Here is a 20817-nt window from a genome sequence, read left to right as displayed (position 1 = left end):
TAATTGCATAAGGCTGCTGCCACAACCACAATAATCTTGGTGAACGTCTGCGGAGCCATAGCCAGACCAAAATGAAGTGCACAAAACTGATAGTGCCGTCCCAAGATCGCAAAGCGAAGGAACCTCTCAAAGGAGGCACCGATCGGAACATGCAAGTAGGCCTCCGACAGGAATTCCCCTGGCTGACAGATCTAAGAGTTTCCATATGAAAAGACCGAACACGGAGCGCCCTGTTGACTCCTTTCAGATCCAAGATGGGCAAAAAGACCCCTCTTTTCTTGGGCACTACAAAGTAAATGGAATACCTGCCGGTGCATAACTCCTGAGAAGGCACTGGAACTACCACTTTGAGGTCTAGCAACCATTGTAGTGTCTGATGAAAAGCCCACTTCCTTCCATGCCGCCTGCCAAGGAGAAGCGAGAAAGTGATCTGTCAAGGAGCGGGAATCTCCAGAGCATAACTGTCCCAAATCACCTCCAGGACCCACTGATCCATTGTGATCTTGGCCCATTCTCTGGTAAAACTGCTGAAATCAGGCTCCCACCGGTACCAGGGGAAGAGCCTGCAAGAAGTCATTGGGCGGGGCAGATGTCAAAGGAATCACACCCTCCTCCGATAGGCCCCCTGAAAGGACTGCATGCGAAGATGCCCCATGACAAGGGCTGTAGCGGCAAAAATCACACAAACGCCCCCGAGCAACACCACCCCACAATGGTAGGCAAGCACAGTCTTCAAGAAGACAGGGCACCTTAGAGTCAGTCAAGGTCTGAACCAATTTGGCCAGATCCTCGTCAAACAAGAAAGACCCCCCAAAGGGAAATTTCAAAAGCTTTGCTACTGATGCTGAATCCGCCGACCAAGTCCAAAGCCACAGGGTATGACGTGCGGCCACCCCAAGAGCTATGGAATTGGCCGAAGCCTGCAACAGATCATACATAGCATCCGAGAGATAAGAAGCGCCCATTTCAATTATCTAACTCCTCATCCACCAAGGACCAATCATCAGACTCATGGTCAAGGACATGCTCAGACCAACGAAAACAAGCTCGAGCCACCAGATCGCCACACATCACTGCCTGGACCGCCAGGGCAGTCACATCAAAACTCTGCTTAAGAAGGAACTCCAACCTACACTCTTCAGAGTCCTGCAAAGCCGAGCCACCCTCTTCTGGCACTGTATGATGTTTCGTGATGGCCGAAACCACCGAATCCACCACCGGCGCCTTCAAGGTATCCCACCCCCCTCCAGAATTAGATACAAGCGGTCCATAGACCGCGCAAAACAAACAGGCATTTCAGGCGACTTTCATTGCACCAGTACAATATCCCAAATATCCTGATGCATAGGAAAAGAGCGGGAGGCTGAGCGGATCCCCTGAAGCAGGGGGTCCACCTCACGTGGGGGCTCCTTTGCGTCCTCCTCAAAATCAAGGAAACCTGTAGATTAAGCACCTGGAGCTCGTCCCGCTGGAAAATGCGTAACACAGATGCATCCTTGCCACCTGGCAGCTTCAAAAAACCTCTGCCAGCAGCATCCATCCCCCCCGAGAGGATCCTGGAGGTCCACCAAAGGGTCTAAGTCCTCAAGCAAAAACGGCTCCACAAACAAAAAAAATCTTTGTCTCAAGAGACCCTCGACCGCTTGGATGAAACGGGTGGGAGGGGGGGAGGAATGTGAGGTACCCGTGATGGGCATCCCTGGACACTGGCACCCAAAGCCGACAAGGATTCCCCTTCGCGGCGACCAGCACACCATGAACACAGGCCAGCCGCATCGACCTTGCGTCTGAAGCACAATAAGCACTTTTTCCCTTTAAACGTGCTCACTGCGCAATACGTGAGTAAGCTAAAAGAAAAGTACCGGTTAGCAATAAAAATCAATTACAATTAATTGAAGGCTTTCCTTCAGACCAGCACTGCCTCAGGATTTTTTTTTTTTTTTAACAGACTCCACTGGCTCTCTAAGCCATATATGCCTTGCTGGTATGTCTTGCTGAGGGAGGTGGAGGAAATGGGGGCAGGGACTTGACCCATCAAGTGCGACACCCCTGAAGTCGGGTGGACCCCCAGAAAGGGTCCCCCTATCTCAGTCCGGCACCAGACAGGGACCAGAAGCCAATAAACAAATTCCAACAGCCCTACACTAAACCAGGGAAGACTGCAACAGCTTACCACCACCTGCTGGAGACTGAGAGCAGACTGAGTGTATTAGGGACTGCACAGCCCTCTTGTGCTACAGCCAAAAGTTTATGTCTCAGTCTCCACCTGTTGGTCATGGTGAGCTATTACCATCAGTGAGCGGTACCGGTCTGGAGAGACGCTGAAGAATCATGGTTAGATTCATGTCTGAGTTTGTTGGGAAGAGAATTCCACAGGTCAGGTCAGACTACTGAGAAGACTGTATACCTATGCCTCAGATCTAACTCCTGGGTCTAAGACACATTTTGAGCAGAGCTTTTGCAGGACACATCTGTAGCTATAATGCAGCTCATAACTTAAGATAGAATGTAAAGCAGATAACCCTAGTCCATTCCCATGCCCCCCCCCCCGACTCTCCTCTCACCCGCTGTTGCTGTGTAGAGTGTGGCTCCTGTTTCTGAGGTCTGTCACGCCTCTTCACCCCAAGGCCTTCAAAGTTATCAGCAAGAGTTGTCCTCTGGGTACTCCTCAGCACCTTCTCTGGGAACTGTGAATCTGGGAAGAAGAGAGATGGGCACTGATACGAAGAATGCCTACAGCTGAGATATCATTCTTCCAGAAAACAAAGGGTTAAATATCCTTACTTCCTTGGCTACAACAAGAGCAAGAGAAAGAAAAAAGCCTTTCTTGATTTTGCTGCCTAGTTAATTCTCATAGCACTCATACCAGTCCTGGTCTCAAAGTGCCCTGGCTGGGCCGTGTTGCTGCGGCTTGGTGCTCCTTGAGCTTGAGGTGTTGGTAGCTGCTTGCTGTGTCCCCCTGGTCGGCTACTGATTTCTGCCAGTGCCTGCTGGATTCCTGCTGGGTCACTATGGATAATCTGATCCAGACGATACACGGCACTGGAGCTTTGAGGTGGGGGGAGGGTAACACCTGGGGAACGTTCCTCCAAATTCCTGCTGTGATGTGTGCAGATAAATAGATAAGAGATTACTGTATTCTGCTTTTTTCCCCTCTGGCCCCTCCCCCTCCTTCACCCCTTTGAACTTGAATCTCATGACCACAGTATATGCATATTTAAGTATTTCTTGAAACCAACAGCACTTACCCACGATTCTTTGGAGATGGCCAGTTGTTCCGCTTTTCATTCCTGCTGGCTCCAGGCCCTCCCCGGCCTGCCTTATTTCCAGGTCCTGGGTTGGTGCGCCGGTTCTGCCTCTCCATGCCTGGCCTCTGACTAGAGAAGCTGCGTTTTGACATCTCTTTCCGCTGTGCCAGGCTTAGGCCACTTCCTCCTCCACTCGGTGGTCCTCCTTTTGGCGGTGGGGCTCCATCCCGGTCTCGCCGTTCTGTGAAGTCACTGCTTTCTGACGCTGTCTCCCACTCCTCATTAGCTTGGTCAGAGTTCTGATTAGACAGGTCAGGAGACTTGCTACCAGCCACTCGGCGAGCCACAGATTCCTTGCTTTCTTCTAAAGCAGGCGCCTGGTGAGGCTGCTCCCCTTGTGGCTGTGGGGGGAAAGTGCCACGCTCTCCATTCAAACGAGCTGCATTCTCCTGTTCCTGTTTAAGCCGACGGAAGCGGGGTGGCTTGTCTTGCTGCTGGGAACGGCCATGGCGCCTCCGTCTGGGAGGCCGCTCAAAGGTCCGTTCAGGCTTGGATACACGGCTCTCAGGCTGTGGTAGAGCAGAGGGTGTCAGTCCATCTATTTGAGCTGCTGCAGAGGATATTGAAGGTTGCTGCCGTTTTTCTGACCTTTTTTCCTTGTCTTTAGCTAGCATAGATTCGGCAGCTCTCTCTATCTTTATTGGCTCTCTGGGCAACTGCCTCTTATGAGGTGGTGGCTTGGAAGGTGGACTGACCCAGGCTACAGGAGCATGACCACTAGCACCCCTTGTAATGCCGCCTCGGCCTCTGCGAGAAGGAATGCCCCGGGGGGTGAAGATTCTTCCTCGAGAAGAGTCAGCCAACCTTGGTGGCATTCTGTCTGGATATCGGGGAGGCTCAGGATGTCCCATCCTCTCTGCTTTGTTTGGTTCTGGATGCTTGGTCTCCTTAGGACCCCCAGCCACTTCCTTATCCGAGTGGGCCACATCACTGGCACTCTCATGAGTCTCACTACCTGTCTCTGAACCCCGCTGCCGGCGTCGCTTGGGGATCTCTTCATATTCTGAGCCTTCACTTCGTGTCTCGCTGGGATTCCTTGCTCTAAACCCCCCCTTGGGTGGTCCATCCTCAGCTCGATAGAAGGGCTCCCGGTAACTGCGAAACTCCCTGCTCCGACCACGCCCTCCCCGCCCTCGCCCACTATAAGCACCACGAAAGCCACGGCCACGGGCAAAGTATTCCCCGCGGCCCCTTCCACGCCCACCACGGCTGGCATAGCTACCCCGTTCATAGGGGCATTCTCTGCGTCTTTGGGATGGGGAGCCAGAATCTGGGGGATCTTTCAATGTTCCACTAAAAGGCTTATTCCTTTCTGCTGCTTTCAGTTCCTTCACAATCTTTCCCCGCTCTCTCTCGGTACCTGCTTGCGGTTCTGGAGCTGGTTTTGGAGGTGGAAGCAGAGGGGTAGACACCGTGGAAGGAAGAGGGAGCAGCTTTCCAATGTCCCCATCAGTCTTGGGTTCCAAGCCCATTTCCCTGCTGCTCTTGCTCACAGCCCGCTCTTCTCCACTTGGCCGGGGCTTCTCCCCAATGTCCTGCTCTCCATCGTCCCTTTTTGGAGCTGGTGGTTTCTTGATGGGTCCTGCTCGACGTGTGGGCTTCTCCCCCATTTCCTCCCGACGACTACTTCCAGGACGGGGCCCCCAGCGAGTTTCTGTTCGCATTTCACGGCGTGGCTGCTTGTACAAGTCCTGGCGCAAAGGCTTCTCGCCTCCCTTCCTTGCCTCTTCTGTTGGGCGATTTTCTTTGGAATGAGATTCTTCCTTGGAGACAGTGGCATTGGCCTCATGGTGGTTGGGAACTGCTTTCTTAGAAACACTGGGGGCTGGAGGGTCCTTGAAGACAGTGTGTCTGCCTTCAGTCTGGGGGTCCTGCTGCTGTGAAGGCTCTCTACGCAACAGCACTGGCTCCTCTTCTGGCTTCCGCTGTTGAATCTGAAGTTGGGCTGGGGGTTGCTCAGATCTCCCACCCACTGGAGTAGCCCAGGCTGGCCCCCTGGTCTCCTCCATAGAGTATCTGTGCATGTTGCCAGGATGATGGGGGCCACCATTCTCACTGTAGCTCTGATAGCTGGCCATGTAGGACTGTTGGGTGACTGTTCGCACTGGGGGAGTGTTGCTCCTGCCAATGAACACACACAAAATTAACTGCTGATACAATTACTATTAACCTGATTGTGCACATGCTCCACAGAAGGGAAGTAAACAACTCAAGAGATCATGCTGGCCAATATTCACAATGTGGCTCTTTGAAACGCGAAAGAGAGAAATTATGAAACAAAGGAACATATTGATCTTCTCACCTTCCATTCTTTTCCTCCTCATCTTGCTGCTGCCTCATAGGCGATGCTGGAGTGCGGCTCTCCACTGTAGCAAACACATCATTTCCCCAAGCAATCTTAGGATCCATTGGAGGGGTACCCCGCTCCCTCAGCGTGGGTGCATGGCGCTGCTCAAATTGCTCGGAGCCAGAACCACCACTATCTGACCGTTCACGGGCCATCAGACCTGTGGGGGGGGGGGGGGAGACGGTGAAGAGCTAGAAGTCGCACACTATTCTGTCCCTCCCCGAGAGTTTAACTGCCTACTGAATTTTTCCTCTCTTGTATCCACCTGCAGGTGTCACCTACCAGATGGATGCACCCCTGGCGGAAAGTAATCCATAGGCGGACGTCCCTGCATCATCCTAGGGTCCATGTAGGGAGAGATCATCATCCAGCGGGGATCAAAGTTCATGTGCGATATGGGAGGTGGCGGTGGCCGGCTGATTGAGCTGGGATACAGGGTCTTCTGCTGTTGGGTGACCTGCTGCTGGGGAGCCGGTGGTGGAGGCGGCTGCTGCAGGGCTCCAGACTGAGCCAGGGTCAGCGTCTGCTGCTGGGGAGGTGGCAGAACTGTGCTTGGAGGGGGCTGGTTGTGCTGCTGCCACTGCTGCTGCTTCAGCAATTGCTCCTGCATCCAGAAGCAAGAAGATTAGTGCCCATTCCCCAACTGAAACAGTATCAATTATAGTCATAGGCAAGTAAGACATTGACAAATATAATCGCCACAGTTTTTTCAATGTCCCAGATATTCTTTATACTTATTTTATAAATCCATTTAATTATTTCTTTGTTCATTTTAAAACTTACATCAAGTGTACAGTAAATATCAAACAATTATAGTACAACATCACTTGAAAATCTACAATATCCTACAAGAAGATTTAACTCCCAACCCCCTCCCAAATTCATATACAACTAAAATATACCACATGAAAATAATATCTAATGTCATTCATATATATATTAATATTGGAAAACCAAGAATCCCCCCCACCCCAAATCCACATGTGTATTAAAATTGGGAAGTGTAAATTATTCATTATAATAATTTAATAATGGTCCCCACACATCCTTAAATTTATTATAATAACCTTTTTGAACTGCCAACGCTCTTTCCATTTTATACACGTGACAAACTGAATTCCACCAGAAACAATAATTCAGTCTTTTACAATCCTTCCAATTATATGTTATTTGTTGGATGGCAACTCCTGTCAATATCATCAAAAGCTTGTTATTATTAGCAGATTTGACATTTAGTTCTCATAGAAATGCCAAATAAAATTGTGTCAATGTCCCAGATATTCTTTATTTATTTTATAAATCCATTTAGGGCCTCAGATTTGCCATTAGGTGCCACACATTTCTGGGGTCACCAATCAACTTTTGGCTATGGCTTCCTCACTAGCCCCATTATACTTTTTTTTATGTTTTTATATATAAAGTGCTCAGTGCTATATTAATTTAATCCAATCTTTTCTTCAGAAATGCTATGCAGATCGGGATGGTACGAGTAAATTTCTTTCTTTTTTTTTTTTAAATCTTTATTCCTTTCAACAAGTGTACAGTATTATTACAATTAATTTACATAACACACTTGGCATTCTTAAACAATATTATTATACATGTTTTTATTCCCCCCCCCACCTCCCACCCTTTTCCATATCAATAAAATATTCCTTACATCCCTTTTTGATAATACAATTAATCTGACATGAAATCTGTCCCTCCCCCCATCCATCTTCCTCAAACACTTTAAACATTTTATTATACCCAGTAATGCACAACAATAAATATCCCATCCTATTACATATATCTCCTTATTTTTCATAACAACATATTTCCAATATTTTTCCCTCCCTATCCCTCCCATCCCATTTCTATATATTATCCCCTAAGGAAAAAGAATAAACTTTACTCGTTATAATATTCAATTAATGGCCTCCACACCTCTTGAAATCTTTTAAAATACCCCCTCTGTATCGCAAAAAATCTTTCCATCTTATACATATGACAAACTGAGTTCCACCAAAAATTACAATTAGTTGTTATCTGTTGAATTCCCACTCCCGTAAGAATCAACAATAATTTATTGTTTGCTGCAGATATTTGGCATTTGGCCCTCATACACATTCCAAAAATCACTGTGTCATAGGATAAAGCCCCATGACTCTCCATCAACTTGATCCCATATTGATATCCAAAATGCCTGAATACATGGACAATAAAATAAAAGATGGTCTAGAGTTCCAACTTCAATTTTACAATGCCAGCATCTATTAGACTTAGAGCAATCTAATTTTTGTAATCTAGTAGGGGTCCAGAATGCTCTATGCAACAAGAAGAACCATGTTTGCCTAATAGATGCTGACATCGTACCTTTAATTCTCCAAGACCAAATACGTGGCCATTGAGATGCATTAATCTGATGCTTAATCTCAATGCTCCAAATATCTCTTAATCCATTTTTAGGCTTCTTATTCAAATAATAAGATATAATTTTATACCACTTTGCGGCCTGGTGACCCAGAAAATCTGCCTGGAAACATAAGAATTCTAAGCTGTAATGATCATTTAAAGATTTCCATTCAGGGAACCCCACCTGAATAGCCTGCTTCAATTGCAACCACTTATAATTTTGTTTTTTATTCAGAAAAAGGTACGAGTAAATTTCAAAAGGAGGGACTTTTCTTGAAACAGCCTGAGGGCGAGACATGTCGAATGACAAGTCCCCTCCCGATGTTACTAACAGAAAAGATTTGAGATAAGTTATAAAGTTCTTTCAAATGGGGAGGGGGATTGGGAGGGTTTTCTATTTTAATTATAATTGCTTTACATATTAGATGCATTACATAATATTCAAGATATTATAGAATATGAATATAAGAATGATATGTTGTACTTAAAGTATTACATGAAAGAAAATCAAGTGTGTATTTATAAGATATGACTTTTTCTGATACACTTGTTGTGATATGCAAAAATAAATGAATAAAGAAAAGAAAAACTAAGGAAAAACGGATTAAGTTATTAATACAGCACTGAGCATGTTATATATAAAAACATAAAAAAAGTTTAATGGGGCTAGTGAGGAAGCCATTGTCAAATCAACTAATCAATCCATATGGATAAACTCCAAGATCAAAATTGGCGGAGCTCAAATCCTTTGGAAGAACTGGATTATTGCAGGCATTAGATCTATAGACGATGTTATTTCAGAAGGTAAACTGCTGGATTTTTCACAATTGCAACATAGATTTGGTCTTAATAAAACACAAAGTTTTAAATGGTTGCAATTGAAGCAGGCCATTCAGGTTGGGTTCCCTGAATGGAAATCATTAAACAATCAATATAGTTTAAAATTCTTATGCTTTAAAGCAGACTTCCTAGGACATCAAGCCGCATTGTGGTATAAATTAATATCTGGATATCTAAATAAAAAACCAAAAAATGGTCTAAGAGACATTTGGAGCATTGAGATTGGACATCAAATTAATGCATCTCAATGGCCACTAATTTGGTCTTGGAGAATGGGATGTACAGTGTCAGCGTCTATGAGACAAACATGGTTCTTTTTATTACATAGAGCTTTTTGGACCCCTACTCGTTTGCAAAAATTAGACAGTTCTAAGTCTAATAGATGCTGGCACTGTAATCTAGAACCAGGGACATTAGATCATTTATTATATCATTGTCCTTATATTAAAATTTTTTGGAATTCAATTTGGCCACAAATTAATAAATTAATGGAAAATCATATTGCAATATCATATGATACAATTTTATTTGGAACAATGATGAGAAAAAAAAGTCAAATTTCACCAGAAAATAATAAGCTTTTATTAATTATGACAGGGGTTGCCATTCAACATATAACTAATAATTGGAAAAATTACAACAACCTAAATTACACATTTTGGTGGAATACAATATGTCATATTTTTAAAATGGAAAGAACAATAGCAGTACAAAAGGGGACATATAATAAATTTATAAAAATATGGGGGCCATTGACAAAATACTGTAATGAATAAATAATATGATATTTTCTTCTTCTTTTCTTCTTTTAAAGATTTTTTTTTTTTGTGACACACATAAAGGGGGGATAAGAAAAATCAATTTATACAAAGTATGTTATAATATATTATACAAAATGTAACGTATGAATAAAAGGTAATAAAAGGGTGAGGGGAGGGAAATGGGACAAAAATTGTTTTGATTATATTATATTAGATATAAAAAAGTTATTGAATATGTATCAATTGTATTCTAATATGTTGTATACTTTTTATAAAAATTTGAAAATTAAAATATTATATTAAAGTAATGAAAGGGAGGGGGGAGGGTGAGGGGGAAAATCAAATTCAGATATATAATGTATTAGATATAAAAGTGATAATATGCATTTATCAATTGTAATTTATTATTATGTACACTTTATGAAAAATAAGAAAATAAAAAATAATGGAAAAAAAAAAAAAAAAAAAAAAAAAAAAAAAAAAGTTGATTGGTGACCCCAGAAATGTGTGGTACCTAATGGCAAATCTGAGGCCCTAAATGGATTTCTAAAATAAGTATAAAGAATATCTGGGACATTGAAAAAACTGTGGCATTCCCAAACTGAAACATACACAAGGGACTGCAAAGGGACAAACTACTACTACCTCCCACTCCACGCATGACTGCGCTAAAATAGGAAAGCCACGCTTCGCATGAATTTAAAGGCATAGAGAGGTCAGCACACACTCTCAGCAGTACTGCACACACACATATGCAAGGAATAATCTCACCATACAGTGGAATACACCAAAAAGCAATGTTACTTACCGTAACAGTTGTTATCCAGGGACAGCAGGCAGCTATTCTCACTAGTAGGGGTGATGTCATCAGACAGAGCCCCGGTACGGACGTCTCACAAGCACGTGTTGCTTGTAGAAACTTAAAGTTTCTAGATGCCCGCACCGCGCATGCGCCGGTGCCTTCCTACCCGGAGATCCGGGCGTGTCTCCTCAGTTCAGGTAGCTAGCCTGAGAAGCCAACCCAGGGGAGGTGGGTGGGACGTGAGAATAGCTGCCTGCTGTCCCTGGATAACAACTGTTACGGTAAGTAACATTGCTTTATCCCAGGACAAGCAGGCAGGTATTCTCACTAGTGGGTGACCTCCAAGCTAACCTCAGTGGGATGGAGGGGGAGTTGGCGACTTAAGAGAATAAATTTTTCAATACTGTTTGGCCAAACTGTCCATCCCGTCTGGAGAGGGTATCCAGACAATAATGTGAGGTGAATGTGTGAACCGAGGACCAGGTGGCAGCCTTGCAAATTTCCTCGATTGGTGTTGATCTGAGGAATGCTACTGAGGCTGCCATTGCTCTGACCTTATGGGCTGTGACCTTACACGGGAGTGATAATCCAGCCTGGGCATAGCAGAAAGAGATACAAGCCGCCATCCAATTGGAGATGGTGCGCTTCGATACGGGTCTTCCCAACTTGTTAGGATCGAAGGAGACAAAAAGTTGAGGAGTGGTTCTATGCGGCTTGGTGCGATCCAGGTAGAAAGCCAAGGCACGTTTACAGTCTAGAGTGTGAAGGGCCGATTCTCCGTGGTGAGAATGAGGCTTAGGGAAGAATACTGGAAGTACAATGGATTGGTTGAGATGAAATTCGGAGACCACCTTAGGCAGGAATTTCGGGTGAGTGCGGAGGACCACCTTGTCATGGTGGAATACTGTGAATGGTGGGTCCGCCATCAATGCCTGTAGTTCGCTGACTCTGCGAGCGGACGTAAGGGCTACAAGGAAAAGCACTTTCCAGGTGAGATACTTCAGAGGGGCCCTGTTGAGTGGTTCGAACGGGGGCTTCATGAGATGGGAAAGGACTACATTGAGGTCCCAAACTACTGGAGGTGGTTTGAGAGGCGGGTTAACATGGAAGAGTCCTTTCATAAATCTGGCGACCACCGGATGGGCCGAGAGGGGTTTCCCTTGTAGGGGCTGGTGGAACGCCGCGATAGCGCTCAGGTGTACTCGTATGGATGTGGACTTGAGCCCAGATTGAGATAGGTGTAGGAGATAGTCCAGCACGGAGGCTAAGGAAGCTCGCTGGGGTTCCTTTGACTTGGAAACACACCATGAGGAGAATCTGGTCCATTTCTGGGAGTAGCATTGCCGAGTGGCGGGCTTCCTGGAAGCTTCCAAGACCTCCCTCACTTCTTGTGAGAATTGGTGAGGGGTTACGTTGAGAGGAACCAAGCTGTCAGGTGGAGAGACTGCAGGTTGGGATGAAGTAGTGATCCTTGATGTTGAGTAAGTAGTGAAGGAAACACTGGAAGTGGTACTGGTTCCCTGCTGCTGAGTTGAAGTAGGAGGGAGAACCAAGGTTGTCTGGGCCACCGAGGAGCTATTAGAATCATGGTGGCCCGTTCGAGTTTCAGCTTGACCAGAGTCTTCTGGATCAGTGGGAATGGTGGGAACGCATATAGAAATCGTTTCCCCCAGTTCAGTAGAAAAGCATCTGCCTCGAGGCGATGAGGAGTGTAGATCCTGGAGCAAAACTGAGGCAGTTTGGCGTTGTGGGGAGCCGCAAAGAGGTCTATCTGAGGCGTCCCCCATTGCGTGAAGATTTGGTGAAGGGGGCTGGAATGGAGAGTCCATTCGTGCGGTTGTAGCAGACGGCTTAGTTTGTCTGCTAAGACGTTGTTCTCCCCCTGGATGTATACTGCTCTGAGTAGGGTGTTGTGGCGCACCGCCCAGTCCCAGACTCGTAGAGCTTCCTGGCAAAGGAGGGCCGAGCCCGTGCCTCCTTGCTTGTTGATATAATACATGGCGGCCTGATTGTCTGTGCGAATGAGGATTACCATGTCGTGGAGTAGGTGTTGGAAAGCTTGGAGCGCATTGAAGATGGCTCTGAGTTCCAGTAGATTGATTTGGTGTAGTCTCTCCGCATTGGTCCAGAATCCTTGGGTGCGGAGGCCCTCCAGGTGGGCCCCCCATGCGTAATTCGACGAATCGGTCGTGAGAACTTTCTGATGGGGGGGAGAGTGCATCAGCAAACCTCTGGATAGATTCGAAGAGGTCATCCACCAAAGTAGAGACTGCCGAAGAGCAGGTGTGACTACGATGCGTTTGGATAGTGGATCGGAAGTCTGATTCCACTGTGATGCCAGGGTCCACTGGGGGATCCTGAGGTGGAGTCTGGCAAAGGGTGTCACATGTACTGTGGAGGCCATATGGCCCAGGAGCACCATCAGTTGTCTCGCCGGTAGGGTTTGGCGAGTAGACACCGACTGGCAGAGATGAAGAAGAGATTCCATGCGTTGCCGAGGTAGGAATGCTCGGAGTCGGGTGGTGTCCAGGACCGCTCCGATGAAGGGGAGGGACTGGGTGGGTTGTAGATGAGACTTGGAGAAGTTGATCTCGAAGCCCAAATTCTGGAGGAAGTAGGTTGTAGCCAAGGCCGCCGAAATGACCTCTGGGGCTGACGGGGCCTTGATGAGCCAGTCGTCGAGGTATGGGAATACCTGTAGACCCCTGTCCCGGAGTGCTGCGGCCACTACCACCAGGCACTTTGTGAAGACTCTGGGGGATGAAGATAGGCCGAATGGTAGCACTCGATACTGTAGGTGCAGATTTCCCACCCGAAATCTGAGGAACTTTCGGGAGGCCGGGTGAATGGGGATGTGAGTGTAGGCCTCCTTGAGATCCAGGGAGCATAACCAGTCGTTCTGCTCGAGGAGGGGGTATAGAGAAGCCAAAGTCAACATGCGAAACTTCTCTTTGACCAGGAACTTGTTGAGGGCCTGAAGGTCTAAAATGGGTCGCAGGTCGCCCGTTTTCTTCGGGACGAGGAAGTACCGGGAGTAAAACCCTCGGTTCAATTGGTCTGAAGGGACCGGCTCGACAGCCCGAAGCTGGAGTAAGGTTTGGACTTCCTGAAGAAGAAGGGCGGTCTGCGTCGAGCTTGAAGGATACTCTCTTGGAGGATGGTCCGGGGGGACCCGGTGGAATTGGAGAGAGTATCCGTCTCTTATGATGGTGAGGACCCATAGGTCCGTAGTTATGGCCTCCCATCGATGGTAAAAAAGATGGAGGCGGCCCCCTATGGGAGAGGCCGAGGGTATGCTCCCGGGGGGGGCGTCAAAAGGGCTGGGGGGCCTTAGGTACGGCCGGTGGCTGAGGTTTTTGCTGAGACTTCTGGGGAGGTTGTCTCTTCGCAGGCTGTCTCGCAGCAGGCGTTTGTCTGGGCATGTAACGCCGCTGGTAAATCAGGGGTGGCCTGGAAGGTCGAGACTGTTGAGGTTTGGGTTTGGGCCGCAGGATGGATTGAAAGGATTTTTCATGATCCGACAGCTTCTTGGTAACAGTCTCGATAGACTCATCGAACAGGTCAGCTCCAGCACATGGTACGTTGGCGAGTCTGTCCTGTAGGTTGGGATCCATATCGATGGTACGGAGCCATGCCAGGCGGCGCATAGCTACCGCGCTGGCGGCGGCGCGTGCCGAGAGTTCGAATGCATCGAAGGAGGATTGCATCAGCTGGAGGCGTAATTGGGAGAGGGAGGCTACCACTTCCTCGAACTCGAATCGAGCTTGGTTGTCTATGAACGGAGTGAACTTGCGGAGCACCGGCAAGAAGAACTCCAGATAGGAAGAGAAAAAGAAGTTGTAGTTTAGCACCCGTGACGCCATCATGGAGTTTTGGTAGAATTTTCTACCAAATTTGTCCATCGTTCTCCCCTCTCGGCCCGGCGGTACAGAGGCGTAGACCTGGGAGGGATGAGAGCGTTTTAGGGAGGACTCGACCAGCAGGGATTGGTGGGAGAGTTGAGGACCCTCGAACCCTTTATGGTGCACGATGCGGTATCGAGCATCGAGTTTGCTGGGGATCGCCGGTATGGAATACGGCGTTTCGAAGCACTGCATGAAGGTCTGGTCCAGTAATTTATGCAGGGGGAGCCGAAGCGACTCCGTTGGAGGGTTAGGTAAGTGCATGGTGTCCAGATACTCTTTGGAGTATCGGGAGCCCGTGTCAAGGGTCACATCCAGATCATCCGCCATTTGTCGGAGGAATGATGAGAAGGACAATTGTTCCGCCAGCGTCGGTCTGTGGGACGGGCTGGCGGAGGAGGAGGCCTCCAGGTCCGTGGACATCGGGGAGTGGCAAGGAGAATCGGGCACCGGTGTCTCCTCGTACTCCGGGCCCCTCGGAGGGGACGCCTCTGATGAGGAGTATCCCCTACGTTGCAGTTTTTTCTGCGGTGACACCTCCGAATGGCGTGAGGAGTGCCAGGATGAGTGTCTCGATCGGTGCCCGTCTCGGTGGCGGGACGGGGATCGGGATCGTCTGTGCATCGCATGGTCTCCCGAGGCCCCCAAGTGGATAGGGCTGGAAGCAGTGGATCGCCACTGAGTCTGCGATGCGGGTTCCTGCGATGCTACCCAAGTCTGGTAAGGAGTACGGAGGAACTCTTCCTGACTATGCCCAGGGCTTCGAGTATCGATCGGAGGTCTGGTCCCATGTTGGTGCGGAGGCGTAATGGGTTCTAATGGCGGCATGTCGGTAAGCGAGGCTTGACGCGTGGGTATCGCCGCCCTCCCCCGTTCGTCCTCGTCGGTTGTCGAGGTCGAACGGTGTGGGGGAGGGGGAGGGGGCGGACCGCCCCTTTGGACCGGTACCGGGAGGTCACCCTGTATGGCAGCGATGAGCCCGGGTCCGATGGTCTGCATGAGCTCAACGAATTGAGCTTCCAGCACGGACCGTAGCGAAGCCGATAGGGAGGGATCCGCACCGAAAGGGGGTCCTCCTGCACGGGCATTGCGCTCCTTCGAGGTCGAGTGCTTCTGCTTAGTAGCTTTCGGCACTTTAATGACCATTGGTGGCACTGTGGAAGGAAGAGGTACCTGAACCGAGGAGACTGGGGCAGGCACCGACGTCGAGCTCGTGGATGGTGTCGGGGCGAGCGATGCTGGTTTCACCGCACTCGATGTAGGAGGAGTCGATGCCGGCTTCGCCCGAACCGGGGAGGTATCAGATGAAGTGGAGGCTGAGGGATCCTTAGCTGCGTCCATCTTGAACATCGATTCCCACAATAGGCAACGCCGCTTGAATGAGCGTGCCGTAAGGGTAGAGCAAGGCCCGCACGATTTCGGGATGTGGTCAGGGCCCAAACACTGCAAACAGCGCCAGTGAGGGTCCGTGAGTGAAATCGCGCGTTGGCACTTGCTGCACTTTTTAAAACCGGTGATTGGCCGGGACATAGGCCGGAAAATCTCCGCCGCGAGGTCGAAGCCCGTGGGCCTGAGCCACGTGGCCGGCCCGTTCGACCCGCCGGAGGAAATAATCTTCTCTCTTTTTTTTTTTTTTTGAAAAAGAAAAGAACTGTTAACTGTAATTAAAAGAAACGAAAACGCGGACAAGGAAGGCAAATTTAACTGAATTCAGCTAGCGCATGAAGAAGTTGAACTTCTCAGCTCCGCGGAAAAGAAAGAACTGAGGAGACACGCCCGGATCTCCGGGTAGGAAGGCACCGGCGCATGCGCGGTGCGGGCATCTAGAAACTTTAAGTTTCTACAAGCAACACGTGCTTGTGAGACGTCCGTACCGGGGCTCTGTCTGATGACATCACCCCTACTAGTGAGAATACCTGCCTGCTTGTCCTGGGATAATGACAGTTCACCTGTATGGCGGGTGGCGGTGGGGGGAATGACAAGTAGTTTCTGGAAAATATTGTACGGGGTGAGCAGTCTCTGTTGTCACATTACCATTATGAAAGAGGTAATTGTAACCCTGGATCCTAGCCTGGTTAACAGAGTGGTCTTGTGATTACAAGGCTGTTTCACCCTTATAACTCTGCTCTCCTTGGAAATATCTGTGGAGACACCCCCCCTCCCCCAAACAGGACACCATATCCCTACCTGATGCTGTCGCTGGAAACGGGGAGGAAGTGACTTCTGGTATTTGGAGTAGGCCTGAGCTTGCGATGACTGACGGCACTGCAGCACCACCTCACCCTTCACTTCTGCCTTGGGGGCTGGAACCTCTTCCTTCACTTCCGGCACATCTTTTGTTGAGGGGGGAGGAGGAGGAGGGGGAGGAGGTGGTGGTGGTGGTTGTGGCGGCGGCAGTAGCAGCACTGGTTCTGCTATGAAAAAGATAAAGAGAACTATCGTAGCGAACCTTCAACTTTGGTGCATGCAAACTTGGCAACTGCGCACAGCTGTAGCTGTTTGTTACCTTTAAGATCATAAAGAGAGCCTATGGCTTGTCCTTCCCTCTGCAGACTCTGGAAATGCTAGAATGATGCCAAAGCTGGGCATGGAACCCAGACTCTGCCTCTCTACCAAAAGTGTCTTGCTAGGTGTATAGCAGTTTTAATCCCTATACATACTTCTCTCTCAAAAATAAATCAAACTGTTGTGGAGCTTCTTCAGACAATTGAATCTTGGATGGTAGAATTTAAATTGAAAATGAATACAGAAAAAAAAAAACAATTTTTTTTTTTTTTTTTTTGCATCTCCAAACTTAAATGAAGATATTACATCTATTGCTTTAAATGATAAAGTCTACAGCATCCAGCCAACCATAAAGATACTTGGTGTAATTCTAGATCAAACCCTTACCATGAGAAATCAGATTGATTCGTTGGTTCGAAAGGGTTTCTATACTCTATGGAAACTAAGAGCTAGATTCACTACGCAAACTGATCGTGTACCGATCCGTTTACAACCCCTTTGCAACCCAATTTCCCTCCGACCCAATTCACTAACCTCTGTCCCGATCATCCTCCGATCCGCACATGCAAATGAGGGGAAACGGCATTCAAATGTAGGCAGGCAGGAATTCACTAACAAAAACTCTGCAACACCGACTGGGCTGGCCGATCACAAACAAGAAACTACTGGGGACCAGTCGTTCAGTGGTTTTCGACTGCATATTCTGCTCTCTGCCCTGAAGCTGCGATTCTCCTGCCCGATTCTCCCCAACTCTCCTGCCCTTCCCCGCTGTGCAAGCCCATGGTTTTAACCTGCGGGTATAAAGCGGGTTAAAACCACGGGCTGGCGAAAAAGTTAAGAAAAAGTTTAAAAAAGTAAATTTTAGCTCTGCCGGCACAGAGGGCCAGCATATGCGCTGACCATCTACAGATGGTCTGCGCATGTATTGAGATCCCAATAGAGCAATCCGGGCAGGCGGTTTGCATGAAGGCGATTCGTGAATCAGCCCCCCCCCCCCCCCCCCAGACACGGATCGGATCCAATCCATGCCCTTAGTGAATCTAGGCCTAACAACTATTAGAGCATATTTTGATATTAATTCCTTTCGACTTGTTAGTCCAATCACTGGTCCTTAGTCAGCTTGATTATTGTAACATCGCCCATCTTGCTGGAGCTCAAAAAAATCTTAAAAGACGGTGCATAATACAGAATGCAGCAGTTAAGATTGATTTTTGATCTAAAGAAGTATGATTATGTCACCGATTTCTATGATCAACTGCATTGGCTTCCGGTTGAAGCACGGATTAAATTTAAATTTGGCTGTATTTGCTTTAAGGCATTACTAGGTCTAATACCAGAGTATCTTATGGAATCTTTCATCATTACAGATTCTAAACATTCTAAAAAAATCTCATTCACTATTCTCGTTTCCTTCTGCAAAGGGATGAAAATATAAGAAATTCCAGGAACGACTGTTGTCCTTCCAGGCAGCCTCATGGATTAGGGATCTAACTCACATATTCACACTTTCAAATTTGTATCAACAATTTCGACATGCTTTAAAGACGCATCTTTTTACAGAATCTTTTGGAAGTTAGATACTGGTTGTCTATTCATTTGTATTGCTAATCTCTGTGACCCGCATAGAACTTAATGGTATTTGCAGTATACGGTATATATGAGTTTTTATGTTATGTTTATGTTAAGCTGCCAGTGTCCAGAAACATCATGGAATACACGTTAACACCTAATCACATTCCAATGTCGCTCTGTGGTCCATCCTATATCTTTACACAGTACCTGGACTAGAGTCATGGCTGCTGCTGCTGCTGCTATTTCCGTTGCTGATTGGCTGCTGCTGCTTAGCACAGACTGATGGTTCAAGGTTCTCTTTCTCCTCTACAACACAGGCAGGTGGTGTGGTTGGGGGTGCAGCAGGACCCTCCTTCGGCCGTTTGTCAGAAGCTCGGAACTTCTCGTCCAGGCGCTTCAGCTTCTCGGCGCAGGCAGCTCGACGTTCTTCCTGCATGCGCCGCTCCTCCTCCTCACGGCGGCGGCGTGCCCGCTCCACAGCTGCGGAGATCTCAGAAGAGGATTGCTTACGTCGCTGGCGCCAGGCCTCATCCTCATCCTCAACTGGAGGTGGTTTTGCAGGGGGCACTTTCTCCTGCAGATAGCAAGAAAAGATGAAATTAAATGAGTCCCTCAGACCAGTATATGCTTTCCAGTTAGCAGGTGGAGTCTGAACTACTGGCTTGTAAAATCACCCTATGAAGTATCTGGGAGCAGCTCTCTGCCAGGCAGTATTTAACATAGAAACATAATGGCAAATAAGCATCATGGGAACTGTCCAGGGAAGGTGCCCTTAGAGGAAGGAGACAAAAATTAATGAGCCCTGCAGCCAAGGCTGGAAATGTTACAAAACCTTATGGTGAAGCTTCCACAGTTTATTGTACAAGAAATGGCCCCTCCAGTCTGACCATCCACTATCTCCTCCTCTCTCTAAGAATAGAAACATGATAGCAGATAAAGGACAAAAGGGGCCATCTAGTCAAAACAAAAAGCACAGTTACTTATCGTAACAGTTGTTATTCAGGGACAGCAGGCAGATATTCTCAACAGTGGGTGACGTCACCGATGGAGCCCCTCAGCGGACAGCCTCAAAAGCAGACTTGCTTGAAGATCTTTGTAAGAGCTTCCAAGTGCTGCACAGCGCATGCGCGAGTGCCTTCCCGCCCAAGTTAGGGTGCGCGTCTCCTGTGAGGTAACTCAGTTCAGATACCTAGCTAAGAAGCCAACCAGGGGAGGAGGGTGGATTGTGAGAATATCTGCCTGCTGTCCCTGGATAACAACTGTTACGGTAAGTAACTATGCTTTATCCCAGGACAAGCAGGCAGCATATTCTCAACAGTGGGTGACCTCCATGCTAAGTATAATGGGATGGAGGGAAAGTTGGCAAGTTAAGAAAAAAGATTTTGCAAAACAGATTGGTCAAAATGGCCATCCCTTCTGGAGAAAGTATCCAGACAGTAATGAGAGGTGAATGTATGAACCAAGGACCAAGTGGCAACCTTGCAGATTTCCTCAATAGGAGTTGATCTGAGGAAAGCTACAGACGCTGCCATTGCTCGAACTCTGTGGCCCGTGACTCAACCCTGCAGAGGGAGACCAGCCTGAGCATAGCAGAAAGAGATGCAAGCAGCCATCCAGTTGGATATGGTTCACTTCGAGACAGGATGGCCCAACTTATTTGGATCGAAGGAGATGAAAAGTTGTGGGGCTGTTCTGTGAGGCTGAGTGCGTTGCAAGTAGAAAGCCAAGGCACGTTTACAGTCTAAAGTATGGAGTGCCACTTCTCCAGGATGAGAATGGGGCTTTGGAAAAAATACTGGAAGAACAAGACTGATGTGAAATTCTGACACAGCTTTGGCAAGAATTTGGGATGAGTACAGAGGACCACTTTGTCATGGTGAAAAACTGTGAAAGGTGGATCCGCAACCAAAGCTTGTAATTCACTGACTCTTCGAGCAGATGTGAGGGCAACCAGGAAAACTACTTTCCAAGTAAGGTACTTGAGATGAGCCTTATCAACTGGTTCAAATGGAGGCTTCATCAACTGAGCCAAGACAACATTGAGATCCCAGACCACTGGAGGTGGTTTGAGTGGTGGATGAATATTAAAAAGTCCTTTCATAAAGCAGGAAACCAGAGGGTGTGCAGACAGAGGTTTCCCATTAAGAGGCTGATGAAAAGCAGCAATCGCACTGAGATGGACTCGGATAGACGTAGACTGGAGTCCAGATTGTGATAAGTGAAGTAAATAATCCAAAACAGAAGCCAAGGAGGTAGACATTGGCTCCATATGGCGAGTGGAACACCAAGCAGAAAATCTAGTCCATTTCTGGCCATAACACTGCCTAGTGGACGTCTTTCTGGAAGCTACCAAAATATCCTGTACAGACTGAGAGAACTGTAGAAA

The 20817-nt window shown here is 47.7% G+C and overlaps 1 protein-coding gene across 1 annotated transcript in view; it reads right to left on the bottom strand.

The window, feature by feature from the left end:
• The window catches only part of PRRC2A (proline rich coiled-coil 2A), a 128399-nt gene that overhangs the window by 54362 nt on the left and 53220 nt on the right, over positions 1-20817 (bottom strand). The window contains 7 exon segments of the mRNA XM_033915978.1: positions 2565-2695; positions 2867-3099; positions 3249-5429; positions 5611-5815; positions 5938-6259; positions 16542-16768; positions 18639-19005. Coding sequence (XP_033771869.1) covers positions 2565-2695; positions 2867-3099; positions 3249-5429; positions 5611-5815; positions 5938-6259; positions 16542-16768; positions 18639-19005 — 3666 coding nt within the window.

This window comes from Geotrypetes seraphini, chromosome 12 (genome assembly GCF_902459505.1).
Source record: "Geotrypetes seraphini chromosome 12, aGeoSer1.1, whole genome shotgun sequence".
In the NCBI taxonomy this organism is placed as follows: Eukaryota; Metazoa; Chordata; class Amphibia; order Gymnophiona; family Dermophiidae; genus Geotrypetes; species Geotrypetes seraphini.
Note: the sequence above shows the minus strand (reverse complement) of the source record. Positions and strands in the feature narration are given on the sequence as shown.